Raw genomic sequence first — 16,412 nt, 5'->3', positions numbered from 1 at the left:
GGCGCGCACTGCATTGTGGGGGAGGGGAAAGGAGGCGCGCGCGGCGGCGGGGGGGCGGTGTGAAGGACGGAGGGGCAGGGAGGGACGGAGGGAGGCGGCGGAGGTTCCTTTCTGCCAGCCTGCTTCAAGGCAGCAGCCGCTGCTCTTTTGCTGTCCCGACTCCCCACCCTCCCACCTATCCACTGTAACTACAATCCCTGTAGCCTCCTCCCTTCCCCTAGGATAAACTGAAATCCCTTCTCCTTTGCGGCCTCAAAAAGGAGGAGGAAGGCCGAAGGCGCCTTCACGGTGGAGGCTGAAACTCTTTGGCAGGGCAGCCCTCCGAGCTGCGCGCCGCCTCAGGGCCGTCGTCGGCCGAGAGTTGCTGCCTGCAGGGTTTCATTTGCGTCGTGGGCCGGGTTGACACCACCACTGTCCCCTCCACACAAACCTATAAAGTAATAAAATTAAGCCCGGGTTAAAGTCGGTTCTGCGCTGCCTGTGAGCTTTTGCTGAAAGGAAACCGCGCAACCTAATCATCCAAAAAATTTCTCGCGCCAAGACCTTTGCTTTGCCTCCTTGACACAAAACACGGATCTTAAAAACTTGTGGGTAGAAAACAAGCAAACAAACAAACAAACACGTAGCTGTGGAGCAGATCCTCCTGATAGGACGCTCACAAGCAGATTCCGAAAAGGGATTAAGCTCAGTCCACCTCCATTGCCATCTATCTGCTTAGTTTAAAAAAAATCGTGGGTCGAGAGGGCAATGTAGAATGCGATAGATGAGGGATTTATGGGATCAGCATGCTGGGAGTCATTTCATATGGTGTATCCAATCATAAAGGCCATCCAAACTGTTTCCAAGCGCCGGTGCTTCTCACAAGGGCTGTAATGTTTGCAACAGCCTGACCGTACATGTATTTCTTTTGAATTAATATGTGTATGGAGATCCTGGGCTGCTCATATGATAAGACCCAGCTCCTGGCCTCACTGATGTGGTCCAAAGGAAAACAAATCATACATTGACACCAGCATAGCTGCAGGAGTTGCAGCAAGGAGGCGTACAAGACGCCATTCAACCATCTTAGGGACTCTGCTCTGGATTTGTAAACATCACCAGCTCTCCACACATCAGCTCTGGTGACCACACATTTGAGGAGATTTTGCCTACCTGGGTTCCACCATAACCAGCAACCTTTCAATCGATGCTGGACAAGCGTATAGGCAAGACAGCTACAGCAATAGCTTGCCTCTCCAAAAGGGTATGGGAGAATGTGATGCTTATGTCCAATACCAATATGAAGGTCTACCAGGCCTGCATGTTGAGCATGCTGCTTTCTGGAAGTGAGCAACTTACAACCAGGAACGATGCCAGGAAGATTTGGGGCATCACATGGCAGAACAGAATTGCACTCCCGAGTCAGTGATGTCTATGCTGGCTTGGTCATGTCCACAGAATGGAAGATGGCAGGATCTACAGGGAGCTGGCTTCAGGCACCAGGCCTACTGGCAGATCAGCTCTGCATGACAAATATGTCTGCAAACATGACATGAATGCTGGAGGAGCACAGAGAGAAGAAACACCATGGTGCATCTGCAGCCACACAACCAGATGCCTTCACCTGCCCCAGCTGCAACAAAACATGTCTCTCTCTCCACAGCCACAGCAGGCACTGTAACCTTCCTACAGTTTGACTTCACCCCCAAAGGTGCACTCCTCCATTGTTTCCCAACTGCTGAAACCAGCAAGCGTGCACAGAATTGCAGCACTTGTCCCTCTTTCATTGCCAGTCTCCACTCTACACCAGCAGTCTCCAGGATTTTTCAGGACACTTTCAGTGCAATCAGGCCAAGATACACACTAAAGCAGGCATCTCCAAACTTCGGCCCTCCAGATGTTTTGGACTAGATTCCCATCATCCCTGACCACTGGTCCTGTTAGCTAGGGATCATGGGAGTTGTAGGCCAAAACATCTGGAGGGCTGCAGTTTGGAGATGCCTGCACTAAAGGCTAACAAATCTTATCTCCTTTCATACACATGCATGCATACTCTTCCTCTGTGGAGATTGGTTGTCTATAGAGGGTTACTCTCCTCTCAATAGCCTGGTTAGATAGACTAGGGCAGGCAGGGCCGTCTCAAGGAGGTTGGGCGCCCTGGCGCTGTGGCACGGAGATCGCTCCGGCACCCCCGCCCTGGTGGGTGGGCGCAGTGCGCGGCATGGCTTCCGCGCGGCTTTGCTGCGCAGCGCCCCCCCTACCGGCCTGGCGCCCTTGCGCCCCGCGCCACTGGGACTACCCCTAGAGCCGGGCCTGAGGGCAGGCATGGCCAAACTTGGCCCTCCAGCTGTTTGGGAATAATCCCTGACCACTGGTCCTGTTAGCTAGGGATGATGGGAGTTGTAGTCCCAAAACAGCCGGAGGGCCAAGTTTGGCTTTGCCTGGATTAGGCTGAGAGTTAGTGACTTGTCCAAGGCCACCCAAGGATTTTAGCATCTGAATAAGAATTTGAGAGCTGGCACAGGTCACACCCACAGCATTCATTTAAAGCGTATACAATACACATCTACAACACATAGCCCCCCCCACTGGTGGAGTAAGAGGAGTGGGGGGAGCGCCCCGCCCCCGGCAGTGCAATCCCGGCAGGGTGCCATCGTGGCTGTCCCCCCCCCCGTGCTGGGGACCACGCCCCCTGGATGCATACCCGCCCCTGCGGGCAGTGCGCCATGCCCCCAGAACACGCGCTAGCCCCACCCCACCTGCTCTCCTCCCCCTGTGCCAGATCATGAAGCTCCGCCACTGTCCCCCCCCCCAAAAAGAATTATGGAAACTGTAGTTTACTCCCCACAGAGCTGCAATTTCCAGCACCCTTAAGTTGAATGTTGGACTTGGGGCAGGAAGATCCTGGTCCAAATCTTCACTTAGCTATGATGAAGCTCACTGACCCACTCACATTCTCAGTTTTACCTACCTTTCAGAATTATTGTGATAAACTGGGGCACAGCTTTCATGCTGTTATGAGTTCCTTGGAAGACAGGGGGATAAAAATGTTATAAATAAATGTGAGCTCAGCTCTCCTTCAAGTCCAGCATTCTCTCACTGCACTACTGCTGGATTTCTCACTCTTTCATTTGATTTTTAAAGAAAACAAGAAAGAATCAGGGAATTCTAACCCCCACCCCCCAAAAAAACACAGTGCAGTTTTGAAAGCAGTTGTTAACACCAGTGATTAAAATCAGTTATTTTGAAAGGTTCAGTCTGCCATCTTTATTCAAATGGTGCCCAGTTGTATCCAAACATAGATGGAAACTTACTTCTTGATCTCAGGAACCATGATGTAGAAGTTGGTTACAGTATCTTAAATGAGATGTCCAAATGCATGGTGAACTTTCCAAAATATATAGTATATTGTATTTTATTATTGCAAACTGCTTTAGGGGTTGAAAAAATACATATAAATGCCATATCAATATTGCAATAAATAAATGCTGCATACACATACTTATTCTGCATGCTTAATTTATAAAACTAATTTATAAAACTAATAGAAGGGGAAGAAATGGAGGCAGTGAGAGATTTTACTTTCTTGGGCTCCTTGATCACTGCAGATGGTGACAGCAGTCACGAAATTAAAAGACGCCTGCTTCTTGGGAGAAAAGCAATGACAAACCTAGACAGCATCTTAAAAAGCAGAGACATCACCTTGCCGACAAAGGTCCGTATAGTTAAAGCTATGGTTTTCCCAGTAGTGATGTATGGAAGTGAGAGCTGGACAATAAAGAAGGCTGATCGCCGAAGAATTGATGCTTTTGAATTATGGTGCTGGAGGAGACTCTTGAGAGTCCCATGGACTGCAAGAAGATCAAACCTATCCATTCTTAAGGAAATCAGCCCTGAGTGCTCCCTGGAAGGACAGATCGTGAAGCTGAGGCTCCAATACTTTGGCCACCTCATGAGAAGAGAAGAATCCTTGGAAAAGACCCTGATGTTGGGAAAGACTGAGGGCACTAGGAGAAGGGGACGACAGAGGACAAGATGGTTGGACAGTGTTCTCGAAGCTACGAACATGAGTTTGACCAAACTGCGGGAGGCAGTGCAAGACAGGAGTGCCTGGTGTGCTATGGTCCATGGGGTCACGAAGAGTCGGACACGACTAAACGACTAAACAACAATAGTGGTTTTAGATGTAGGTGGAGCATGAATGTGGGATAGAACAGGAAATCCCCGTGACCCTGGACACAAGGACAGCTTCTGTCCAAGGATCAAATGGTGTTTCCAGACTGTTGCCTGCTGAGATTCAATCACTTACAGTACTGGCAAGTTCAGGTTGCACAATTTAAGCTGATTTGGTGCTCTTGCATAACAAACCCTCTTCCTCTTGGAATCAGCCTTTTTGCAAAAAGGGAAGTGATAGGAAGCTTTCCATTTTATTTTTACCTCCTGCTAAATGCAGAAAAGCAATACCCTCAGTCATGGGCGTAGCCAGGATTTATTTTAGGAGGTGGTAGGCTTTATGTTTGTGGGGGAGGGCATAACTGAGCTATTTGCGCTGCAATTGGTCAGTTAGTTAAGTACTTTTATTCATTTACTTGATTTAGGGGGTATCTGCCCCTCCCTGCACCCCCTGGCTATGCCCATATGCCCTCGGTGGTGCTAATGGGCTTCTTCACTGCTGGAGGTAGTGGCATCATGGAGCAGAAGCAAGAGACACCTGTGCTTCCTGGTCACCCCAATCATAGATCATGGTCAAAGCAAGTTTCAAATATATATCTCAAACTGGATAATGACAGCTTTTTTCTCTAGCTTGGTATTTTATGGTTCACTTAAAACAGTGTTTCTCAACCAGTGTGCCTCCAGATGTTTTGGGACTACAACTCCCATCATTCCTGACCACTGGTCTTGCTAGCTAGGGATGATGGGAGTTGTAGTCCCAAAACATCTGGAGGCACACTGGTTGAGAAACACTGACTTAAAAAGCATCCTTGATTTATTGGATTTACGTGTAGCGATTGTATCAGTCTTGTATACAAGGCCAGAAAGATTACCAGTTTGGAGGTTTTTTTTGTTTTTTTTTTAGTCTGAAAAGAGACAGTATTAGCCTTAGAGCCCTTTGCAAAACGAACAGCGTGAACTGCAAATCTCAAATCAGGCGTTTGATAGGCGAGATCACTAATAAACTGTTTAGGAGATTCCCTTTAAAAAAAAACAGAGAGAGGGAGAGAGAGAGAGAGAGGGAGATGTGGGTTGCTTTTACACGGAAATAGGAAAAACTGTTGCAATTTCTTTTTTACAGCAGGCGACGCTTCTTTCCGGCTGTGCTTTGCGATGGTGGAGGACGTCAGTGCTGGGCTTGTGTGCAGTATGTTAGACCCTGAGGGCAGTGTAGAGCACAAAGCGGATCCCTCCTTCCCCAAAGTTTTCCTTATCCCCTTAGCCATGCTGATCGTCATAGGAGCGTTGCTCTTCTTAGCACTTTCCGCCACCGAACAGAAAGAGGACAGTTTTTACTCCTATAAAGTGGTCAACATCAGGGGCAAGCTAGTTTCCCTGGACAAATACAGAGGCTCGGTAAGTTTGCACGGAGAGCTGCCTCTGCTGCTGCTGCTGCTGCCCCAGCTAACCAGCAAGTCACTTCGGCATGCCTGCATGACGGACGGTGTGGGGGGAGAGAATGCATCTTTTAACTGGCCTGACCGGTATGGGAACGGTCTCTTTTGGGGCGCGTTGCCTGCGGATTGGCGCCCACGGCTCTGCTATAATCTCTATTAAAGCACCAGAAGTTTGGTGCAGTCGGGTCCCTTTTCTGCTTGTTCTTGCATGAGATGTTCTTTCCCCCCAGAGTATTCCGCGCATACGTGGCAGGCAGGCAAGATGCCTTTCATTCACTCGGAATCGGAACGCCTACGTTATTTTCTGGCGGTGCCACTTGTTGAAGCACAATCATTGGGATCCATGCGGGTTTCCCTCCTCTCTTTTAAAAATATTTACAGATTGTCATTGCAATATGTCTGTTGCCTTCTTAATAAAACTTCATTTTGTTTAACAGGGTGGGAGAAAACGGTGGGAGGGAGAGGCCCAGTGCTACCGGGGAATTCAACAGGAAACATCTAATTTCAAATTTTATAACCCTGTCAAAGTACCGCTGCTCTTTTAAATTTTAACATTGGTGTTATGTGATGCAGGGGGTTACCTGAAGAAGAGGCACTTAATTTATCTGTTACGGATATTAAAGATGCTATATATATGTTCTTTTTCTAAAGGTCTGAACTAGGTTCTACTCAGAATAAACCCACTGAAATTAATGACGCTAAATTAGTCATGCCCATTAATTTAGGTGGGTCTACTCTGAGTATGATACACATTAGATTCAACCCTTAAATTCATATTATTGAAATGTGCTGCTTAACTTATAAGCAGTAATGTATATTTGCATATATATATATATATATATATATATATATATATCTGCAATGGAAGCTGAAAATCCTGTCTTTTTCTGGAATAGGCTACTTAACTTTTTTTTTTAAAAAAACCTCATTTATACTATTGTCCTTTAAAATACTATTCTCTACAGGTAAAAGTCTTTTTCATTTTTATGACCCCTGTTCTAACACCCTCCAAGACTGTAGGCTGTAGTTCAGCCTTTGCCGACCTGGGGCCCTCCAGATGGTTTGAATAACAACTCCCATTATCAACCACAGTCAGGCTCTGTTGGCTAGGGATGATGGGAATTGTGGTCCAAAACATCTGAAGAGCACTAGATTAAGCTAAGTCATTTCCCCCAGACTCCCCTCTTTCCTACCTCTGTCTATGCTGAAACAGTTTAGGTAGTCAGAACATATGGTCATCAATGTTCTGACAACCTGAACTATTATATTTAGGTATAATTTTCCCCCTTTCTGGGTATAAACAACTAGTACTAAATACAAATTAATTGCTTTAGTTTCATCCTCACATAGCTATTGCCCCGTTTTCTTCACCCACACACCCTTGGACATTTCTGAAAGAGCAAAGTGTGAGGTGCTTGCAGTGGACACTAGATGGCAAACTTGATTCACATTAATTTTGATATGCTAAGTATATCAGCAGATAATTGCTTTTGCTCTTACATGCTGTCAGAAGCTAGAAAAGGCCCAATACATCCTGAATTTAGGGTGCTTCCAGACAGATTTAATCTTGCATATTGGTTGCTGAGGTATCACAAATTGATTGTTGCTGACAGATTTTCCTCTAAATGGGTAATTTTCAATTAAATGGACAAACTAAGGCTGGGAATCATGGATACTGCAAAAGAATGATCCCACTGGAAACTCCCTCTGTTTTATCTCCTAGGGCTCTCAGGATCTGAGATCTAAGGGACAGAATCAATCTATCTCATAGAGAAAATCTTGGGATTTCCCTTTCTGCCCTGGGTGTATATACATTGTTCAGCATAACAAATAAAGACGCTGCTAATTTGAACTGGAAATGTATCATCTAGAGGCAGAGTGCTTTGCATAAGACATTGTGCTTCTGCAAAATTCACTCCCACACTTGCATTCAGACACTGCCCACAATGTGTTCAAAAACTATATATCCCTTATCCCACCCCCACCCCATCTAAGGAAGCAAATACACAAGAGTGCTTGTTACAGAAAAACTATTGAAAATAGCTGGCAGAGTTTTTTTTTAAAATGCAGTGTTGACAAAGTCAGTCCTGTTTCTGGCTCAGGAGCGTTTATGCATTCACACTGCCCTTGCGAGCATGACCAGACAAAACATTCTCATGCTCCTAGTCCAGCATTGTAGCCAGCCTTACCCAGATCCTAGAAAGCTATGATATATTGTGGCCATCTGGACACAGACTTCACTGACAAGCCTAGAGCCAGTGTGGTGTAGTGGTTTGAGTGTTGGACTAGGCCAGTGTTTCTCAACCTTTTTTGGGCCACGGCACACTTGTTCCGTGAAAAAAAATCACGAGGCACACCACCATTAAAAAAGTTAAAAAATGTAACTCTGTTCCGCCCTATATTATAATTATGACTGTAAGAAACACTTGCCAAATATTGCTTTCCGGCGGGTTAGTGGTTGTGCATTGGCGGCCGCCAGGCATGTTTGCACTGAGCTTTGGGAAAGAGGAGGAGAAATATTGCTTTCCGGCGGGTCAGTGATGTATATTGGCGGCCGCCAGGCACGTGACAATGCAAATCGCTCTTCTCGTCGCCGCACGCCGCGGCACACCAGCCAGCGTCTCGCGGCACACTAGTGTGCCGCGGAACAGCGGTTGAGAAACGCTGGACTAGGCCCTTGGGAGACCAGGGTTCAAAGCCCCACTCACCCATGAAGCTCACAGGGTGACCTTGGGCCAATCAGTCTCTCAGCCTACCTCACAGGATTGTTGTGAGGATAAAACATGGAAGAGAACCATGTAGTACGCTACCTTGAGCTCCTTGGACAGGCATAGGCAAACTCTGGACCTCCAGATGTTTGGGACTACAATTCCCATCATTCCTGACCACTGGTCCTGTTAGCTGGGGTGATGGGAATTGTAGTCCCAAGCATCTGGAGGGCCAGAATCTGCCTATGCCTGTCCTTGGAGGAAAGTTGGGGTATACAGTAAATGCCTATAGCAACAACTATAGAAGGCTTCGTATTGGCAGGCCATTCCTAACTAACTCTGTGATGGATACAGGTAGGTAGCCGTGTTGGTCTGAGTCGAAGCAAAATAAAAAAATTCCTTCAGTAGCACCTTAAAGACCAACTAAGTTTTTATTTTGGTACGAGCTTTCGTGTGCATGCACACTTCTTCAGGATGGATGTGGAACCTGTAGCCCTCTGGATGTCCCCTCCCATCATCTCCAGCCATTGACTGTATTGATGGGGCTTATGGGAACTGGAGTCCAACATGTGAAGGGCCACAGGTTCCCTCCCCATGCCCTTTGTGAAGAGATGCTCCCAGTCTGGGGATAGCAAAGCTAGGCTGAAAAGACAGAAGCTCTGGAATTTTCCGTGAGTTTTAAAAGAGAACAAAGAGGCCTGATATCATGCAGATAAAGAAATTGCATCACACTGAGAGTAAAAAGCAGTTTTTGCAAAGAAGACATGGGTCACAACAAGGGCAGCACCGGGGGGGGGGGAACGGGGGGGGGCAATGAAGGAGCAAAGTATGTCAGTGAATCTCTCCAAGAACCTGATATCAGCATACATGGGACTCTCAGGAAGTTTTCAGCTCAGCTATTGTTCAGATCTAGATCTGCTTAGCTTCAGAGATAAAACTACACCTCTTGGTAAATAGTACATTTATGAATGTCACACTGGTCGCCTGAATGAGAAAATAAGTGTGTGTAAGTGAGACACACACACACACACAGACAGAGAGAGAATGTTACTTGCACACATGTGTGCGCACACACATACACATGAGTCCTGCAACAAGATTTTGCACTGCTGAGTACTCCAGTCAGTCCAGTTCATGAATCTTCCAGTTTTCTATTCTCCCATTCCAATAGTCAGCCATCATTCCATGTCCACTGAGCATACCCTTTGGCCTATTTTAGTGTTTGTTTTTTTCTCCCCTACAGTTCCCCCCCCCTTAAATATATTTAATATTGCGGGAAAATGTGGCAATTCCCAAGTCTGCTAATGCCTTCCTCTTCAGAACATTGAAAATAGAGGGAAATCTGTGTCACGATGACCTGCACTTCAAAATGTGCGACTACACCACTGCTAATTAACTCATACATTTGTGCCAAGGCCTCCTTAAGTGGGCCTGCTTGGGACTTCATGGCCTCCATAACAACCATAAAACTGTTTCTATTTGTCATTGACCTGATGCATAGAGCAGGGCATGTCTTCAATATAATTCTTGCCCAAGGAGATGAAAGGGATGTCTGGAAAAGGAAGGCTGGAGAAATTCTGTTGTCCTTCTCAGACCATTTCCTGGTGAGGTTTGGTCCCATGGCAAGAGTATTCTCCTACAGGGGTAGGGACCCATTAGAATGGTCTGCCCCCAGAGATGTATGGAATCCATGGAATTTCTGAATGCTATGGGGAATCTTCTGCAGATAGGGCTGGGATTCTAGTTGTTGCCGTAGTCTAACAATATGTATCAGGCAGTCAACAAAATTGTTACTGAGTGACCTCTCTGGGGTTGTAGTAGATAGCTCAGTGAAGATGTTGACCCAGTGTGCAGTAGCTGTGAAAAAGGCAAACTCTCTCTGCTGGGGATCGTTAGAAACTGAAAATAAACTGCTGGTATCTTAATGCTGTTCTATAAATCTATGGTGCAACTGCGACTGGAATACAGTCATACCTCGGTTTAAGTACGCTTCGGTTTGAGTACTTTTAGTTTAAGTACTCCGCGGACCCGTCTGGAATGGATTAACCCTCTTTCCATTACTTTCAATGGGAAAGTTCGCTTCAGGTTAAGTATGCTTCAGGTTAAGTACAGACTTCCGGAACCAATTGTGTACTTAAACCGAGGTACCACTGTACTGTGTACTGTTCTGGCCACCCCACCTCAAAAAGGATATCATAGAGTTTGAAAAGGTTCAGAAAAGGACAAGCAAAATGATCAAGGAAATAGAGTGAGTCCCCTGTGGAGAAAGGTTGCAGCATTTTGGAGTTTTTAGTTTAGAAAAAGGAAAGCAAGAGGTGGCATGATAGATATTTATAAAATGATGCACAACATGGAGAAAGTGGATCAACAAAGGTTTATCTCCCTCTCTCATAACACTAGAACTTGTGGACATTGAATGAAGCTGAATGTTGTAGGACAAACAAAAAAAGCACTTCTTTATGCAGCACGTAACCAGACTATGAAATTTGTTCATACAAGAGGTAGCCATAGCCACCAACTCAGATGGCTTTAAAAGAGGATTAAAGAAATTCATGAAGGCAAAGGCCAGGTTATGTGAAGGACCTACCTGTTCACTGAGATTTGCAGAGGCTCTCCTGCTGAAATCAATATTGCAGCAGTTTGGGAGAGGGCCTTATCTGTTGTGGCACCTAGCTTATGGAATCACCTCCCCTCTGAAGCAAAGCAAGCTTCAACAGGGATGAGTTTTCAATGCCTGCTGAAGGTTCATTTGTTTACCTGGGCATTATGTGGTCATTAATGCCAAGTCTGTAGCTGGGTATGGCTTACTGTGGACATTGTTGCAAATATTGGTTGCTGCATTTTAATGTTTGGATTTTAGTGAGAATGTATTTATAGTGCTATGAAATGCCCTGTGGTTTTCTTTTTAAATACAGGGATCTATATCTATCATCTGTCTATCTATCTATCTATCTATCTATCTATCTATCTATCTAATAAATGAATGAAATAATGTCTCCTTCTAATTGTTATTTTCCCTTTAGGTAGCCTTAGTTGTCAATGTTGCAAGTGAGTGTGGCTATACAGACAGCCACTACAAAGCCCTTCAACAGCTGCAGAGAGAACTTGGCTCACATCATTTCAACGTGCTGGCATTCCCTTGTAATCAATTTGGACTTCAAGAACCAGGCACCAACAAAGAAATTGAGAATTTTGCCAGGAAAACATATGGAGTCACCTTTCCCATGTTCAGCAAGATAGCAGTCAAGGGCACTGGGGCAAATCAAGCCTTCAAATATTTAATTGGTGAGCACAGCAGGCATTCTAAAGCGGCTGACAATGAATTTGCTTTACCCCCAGAAGTCGTAGATGATTTATGATAGCAAGTGGTGCCATTTCAGATTGGGGGGGGGGGAGTGGCAGGCAGGTTGGCAACGTTCAACAAGGTGTAAGGGCCAGCTCTTCAACGCAGTTGAAGAGGTTAAATGGTGAAAAAGCAATCTCTTTTTAGAGCATCTGTTGTGATTATGTTCTATCTTCTTTTTTCTATCTCCCAGGAACTCAATAGGAATGACAGGAATTCAGCTGAGGTTTAATTGCCTTGTCCTTCAAATCAAAGTAGTACAAAAACATTCAGATCACACCTGGAAAAGTGTAGATGGCCTCCTCTACAGGTTCCACTTAAACTTTTCCATATATCATTTGTGCAGTCTTTTGAATGTAAGCAACAGTTGGAGCTTATGCCTCCTGGACTGTGTCTGGATGAACTGTTGATTGAACATTTATCCTGATTCATTTACAGGGAGGTTAGACAACATTGCAGCCCACACTTTCCCCATCACTTTCCTTATTGCAAAAATGTCCAATCATTTGGGGAAGTGGATTTATTGCACAGGACTTCCCAATCAACTGTAATTGAGCAACCTGAATTTGTTGGTGATTGGTATGTGACTGAATTTCACCCAAGAATAGCAGCAGCCTGAAAGCGCCCCTAGAAAAATGAGAGTTATAAGATGAGGAAACTCATCCTGCCTCTAGTCTTCTACCAGAAGCAGAATGACTGAAAGGAGCCCTTGTAAGAACTGCTAAGTGATCTCTTCAGCTCAACAGAAAGCAGGCTGACAGAAACTGAGAGATTCCCGAAGAAGGCTGATAGCTTGTACCCAGTGGCAGAGAAAGGCTTTGCATGCTCCAGCACCTGATTACTCGCAGAAGCAGTCAATGAAAACAAAGTTTTGGGCATTAAGGATAAAAATACTAAACCTCAGCATTGTGTCCCACAAGGTTTTCTCTGGGGGAAAGCAGCAATACAAGAGGAAGGGTGAATAAACCCTTATAGCAGATCAACACCATACATTTAATACATATCCATGATTTCCCTCAAATAATCCTGGGATTGGGAACTAATGTTTGTTAAAGATGTTGGATCATGTGCTTTGGAAGCCATGTGATTTTAATCACATGCTCACAGGGGCAAGACACTTTGATCATATTACACTGATCCTGGCTCAACTGCACTGGCTGCCAATTAGTTTCCAGGGCTACTGTAATTCAAAGTGCTGGTTTTGACCTAGAAAGCCTTAAATGGCTCACAACCACAATACCTCAAGACTGCCTCCTGCCATATAAACCTACCTGGACCCTGAAATCATATTCTGGGGCCCTTCTTCGTGTGCCTCCTCCACGAGAAGCCCAGAGGGTGGCAACACAAGAAAGGGCCTTTTCTGCAGCAGCTCCCCATTTGTGGAATGCTCTCTCTAGGGAGGTTCATCTAGCACCTTGATTATATACCATCAGCTACCAGGCGAAGACGTTCCTCTTTAACCATGCCTTTGGCTGATTGACATGATGCCCTTTTAAATGTGTTTGTGGAAGAGGGGGTTATTGATTTGTTTTTGTTCTTATTTTTATTATGCGTTTTCTATTTTTTACATATATCGTAATTTTATGTTGTGAACTGCCCTGTGATCTATGGGTATAGGGTGGTAACGTAAAGGTAAAGGGACCCCTGACCATCAGGTTCAGTCGTGACCGACTCTGGGGTTGCGCGCTCATCTCGCATTATTGGCCGAGGGAGCCGGCGTATAGCTTCCAGGTCATGTGGCCAGCATGACAAAGCCGCTTTTGGTGAACCAGAGCAGCACATGGAAACGCCGTTTACCTTCCCGCTGTAGCGGTTCCTATTTATCTACTTGCATTTTGACATGCTTTCGAACTGCTAGGTTGGCAGGAGCTGGGACCAAGCAACGGGAGCTCACCCCGTCACAGGGATTCAAACCGCCGACCTTCTGATCAGCAAGCCCTAGGCTCAGTGGTTTAACCACAGCGCCACCTGGGTCCCATAGGGTGGTATACAAATTTAATAAATAATAAGAAGAAAGTACACTGGATGTTCTTTAAACGTGTGGTGTGGATCTGCCCATAGTTTTCCTAAGATTTTGCTTAGCCTACATTTTTATTTTGCTTAACTTCAGCATTGATTTTGACAATCAAATCGAATCATTAGTATATTTTTCTTTATAACTGAATAGTAATCAAATTATATGTCATTTCCCCTTCCTATGTAGATTCCACTGGTGAGGAGCCAACCTGGAATTTCTGGAAATACCTTGTTGATCCAAATGGGAAAACAGTAAAGGCTTGGGACTCTACTGTCACTATTGAGGAAATAAAACCTCATATCACTGAACTTGTGAGGAATATCATCCTGAAGAAAAAAGATGAACTGTGATTACACACACACACACACACACACACCACTAATTATTGAACCTCTGATTATCATTTGGACCTCTTCTCATTCCTAAAAGAAAATGTAATTTTAAAAAATTGTCAATATGAAGTCCATCAACATGAGTTAGCTCCATCCTCCAAGTACAATACTGTATTTTATTTTTTGGTCTTTCATTCAATCCATTCAGCATAGCTGCCAAGTTTTCCCTTTTCTCGCGAGGAAGCCTATTCAGCATAAGGGAAAATCCCTTTAAAAAAGGGATAACTTGGCAGCTATGCCATTCAGTCCCAGGGGAAACACACCAAAGGTCTGGGGTTTATTTCCCATTTCAAGCCACTTATTGATTGTGGTAAGGTGAAGAACCTAGGATTTCCTAGAGAAACATTACTAATAGCTACCCTATCATCTTGTTCATCAACTTGTTCATCAAGGGCATTTATGAAATGCAACCCAGAATAGATATAATAGATCTTAACCTGCATGTGGTTTTAAGAAGCAGCTATTATGCTGGGAAACAAGAGCACATTGACACTAGCTGTATTTTCTTGCACTCACACCAGTCACTCATTCATTTATCCCTGGGAATCCATACACTAGGATGGCTCTAAGAATCCTGTGACTGTAGTTCTATTCAACGAAAATGAGATTTTTCCTGCCAATTATTACTATTTCAAAAAAAAAAAAAACCTGTTTGAGAGGATTGTGCGACCGGCTTGAACAGAATGGGGGGCTACAGTTGGAGGACAAGAATCCTGTTAACAGGAGCCTCTATTGGACCAAAGTCCCTTTTGTGAATGGAAGGAAACATTTGGACCCATTAATCCTAAACTGTTGCATTCCTGTGTTCTGTCTGTTGTCATTCAGCATTTTGCATGTGTTGATTTATGGTGATTTTTTTTAAAAAAGCAACTTCCTTTCAATTGCAGCAAAATCCTCTTAGGTGTGAACTGAAATGTCTCATTGTTAGAGCAGAGGTGTGGTTGGTGATGTTCTTGATGACATGTGTTTTTAGTTTCCTACCTATCTGGCCCTCTCAAGCTCCAGAGGCATCTACCCTTAAAAATAATCATTACTGAAACTGACAAAAGCTTTCAACCATCTTTGCAGCTTGCCTTAAGAAGCCTGGTGAAACAGAAACTTTGCAGATGTTGGGAAAAGCTTTCTCAGCTGTGCACATCTACATTTGAAAACAACTTAAGGCTTTCACCCCACTTACACAGGGAGTCTTAGAAAGGGCCGTGAGTTTCACCAAGTTTCTCCAGATTCAGCATGGGATGGGTAGGTGCCACTGAAAGAGCTGCCTTTCCCTTCACATAGAACAGGTAACCAACCTGGTGGCATCTGAATGTTGAGTCCTACAGCTTGCCTCGTCCCTCACCATTAGTCATGCTAGCTGTGACTGATGGGAATTGAAGTTCACAACATCTGGAGGCCTCCAAGTTGGCTTCCCATGGGATAGAAACTAGGTAATGCTCAAACAGTGAATTAGAGCTCATATAGGGCATTAAAAATATTTTTTTTGTTGTCTGGAAGCATCCATAGATTTTCTTCAGTTGTAATCCATGTTGTTGAAACTAAGTGACTTGACTCAGAAATCTACACATGTCAGTTTATAACCACTGATGAAAGGAATGGAGAATTTTTGTTGACTGGACCAGAATAAAAGGAGAGTCCTACATCATTGTAACAGATGTTTGTGAACTTCCATACATTACACACAGTTTGCTTGAATGTGATCTATTAGAATCTTAAAAGAATCAAGCACCTTGAAGAGAGAGACCATGTTTTTTCATAATAGCTTGGCCCATAATAACTTGTTGCCTAGTAACAGAGTTGAAAGTGACCATTATTCATTGATCCTGCTGATTAATACTTTGGACACTCCTCCCCTACTCCCTCCACAAAATATTAATAAGGGTACCCAAATTGGTGAAAGATAAATTTGCAACCTGCCTACTCTCTTCTATAACTTAATTACTCGTCAGGAACCCTTTGTCAGTGGACCCTGCTATTTTACAATTTTACCCTTTTGAATAAGCCCCCCTCTCAAAATAAAAGACATACAATAGGTTCCCATCAAGCGGGATGATCTTCCTGCAACACCCTAGTCTGTCAACCTGTAGGGGGCATTTCTGAGCTCTGTTTCCCAGGAGCCCATCTCTAGGAAGGGAGCTTTAGACCTGTGTTCCCAAAGCCCCAAATCTTACACAATGATCGGTAGAAAACGGCAATGTAGCTCAGGTGCGTTGTCACAGCATATGTTATTTACAGCCCACAGTTAAAACCACTCAAATGTATCACCTACGATATATAGAAGAAGAAGAGTTTGGATTTGATATCCCGCTTTATCACTACCCTAAGGAGTCTCAAAGCGGCTAACAATCTCCTTTCCCTTCCTCCCCC

General features: G+C 44.6%; 1 protein-coding gene across 1 annotated transcript; it reads left to right on the top strand.

Moving 5' to 3' along the window:
* The first annotated feature begins 5,303 nt into the window (after positions 1-5,303).
* On the top strand, positions 5,304-15,720 carry GPX7 (glutathione peroxidase 7). Its single transcript, XM_035123953.2, has 3 exons — positions 5,304-5,547; positions 11,320-11,581; positions 13,843-15,720. The coding sequence occupies exons 1-3, from the start codon at positions 5,305-5,307 to the stop codon at positions 14,004-14,006; spliced, it is 669 nt and encodes a 222-aa protein (XP_034979844.1). The 5' UTR covers position 5,304; the 3' UTR covers positions 14,007-15,720.
* The last annotated feature ends 692 nt before the right edge of the window (positions 15,721-16,412 follow it).

Source organism: Zootoca vivipara, chromosome 7, assembly GCF_963506605.1.
Source record: "Zootoca vivipara chromosome 7, rZooViv1.1, whole genome shotgun sequence".
NCBI classification, from domain to species: Eukaryota; Metazoa; Chordata; class Lepidosauria; order Squamata; family Lacertidae; genus Zootoca; species Zootoca vivipara.
Note: the sequence above shows the minus strand (reverse complement) of the source record. Positions and strands in the feature narration are given on the sequence as shown.

What these genes read in the sequence shown, in the direction of transcription:
- GPX7 (XM_035123953.2), top strand. Translation starts at nt 5,305, where the DNA reads ATGGTGGAGGACGTCAGTGCTGGGCTTGTGTGCAGTATGTTAGACCCT. An exon ending in TGGACAAATACAGAGGCTCG is followed by an intron (nt 5,548 to 11,319) that starts GTAAGTTTGCAC and finishes TTTTCCCTTTAG; the next exon opens with GTAGCCTTAGTTGTCAATGT. An exon ending in AGCCTTCAAATATTTAATTG is followed by an intron (nt 11,582 to 13,842) that starts GTGAGCACAGCA and finishes CTTCCTATGTAG; the next exon opens with ATTCCACTGGTGAGGAGCCA.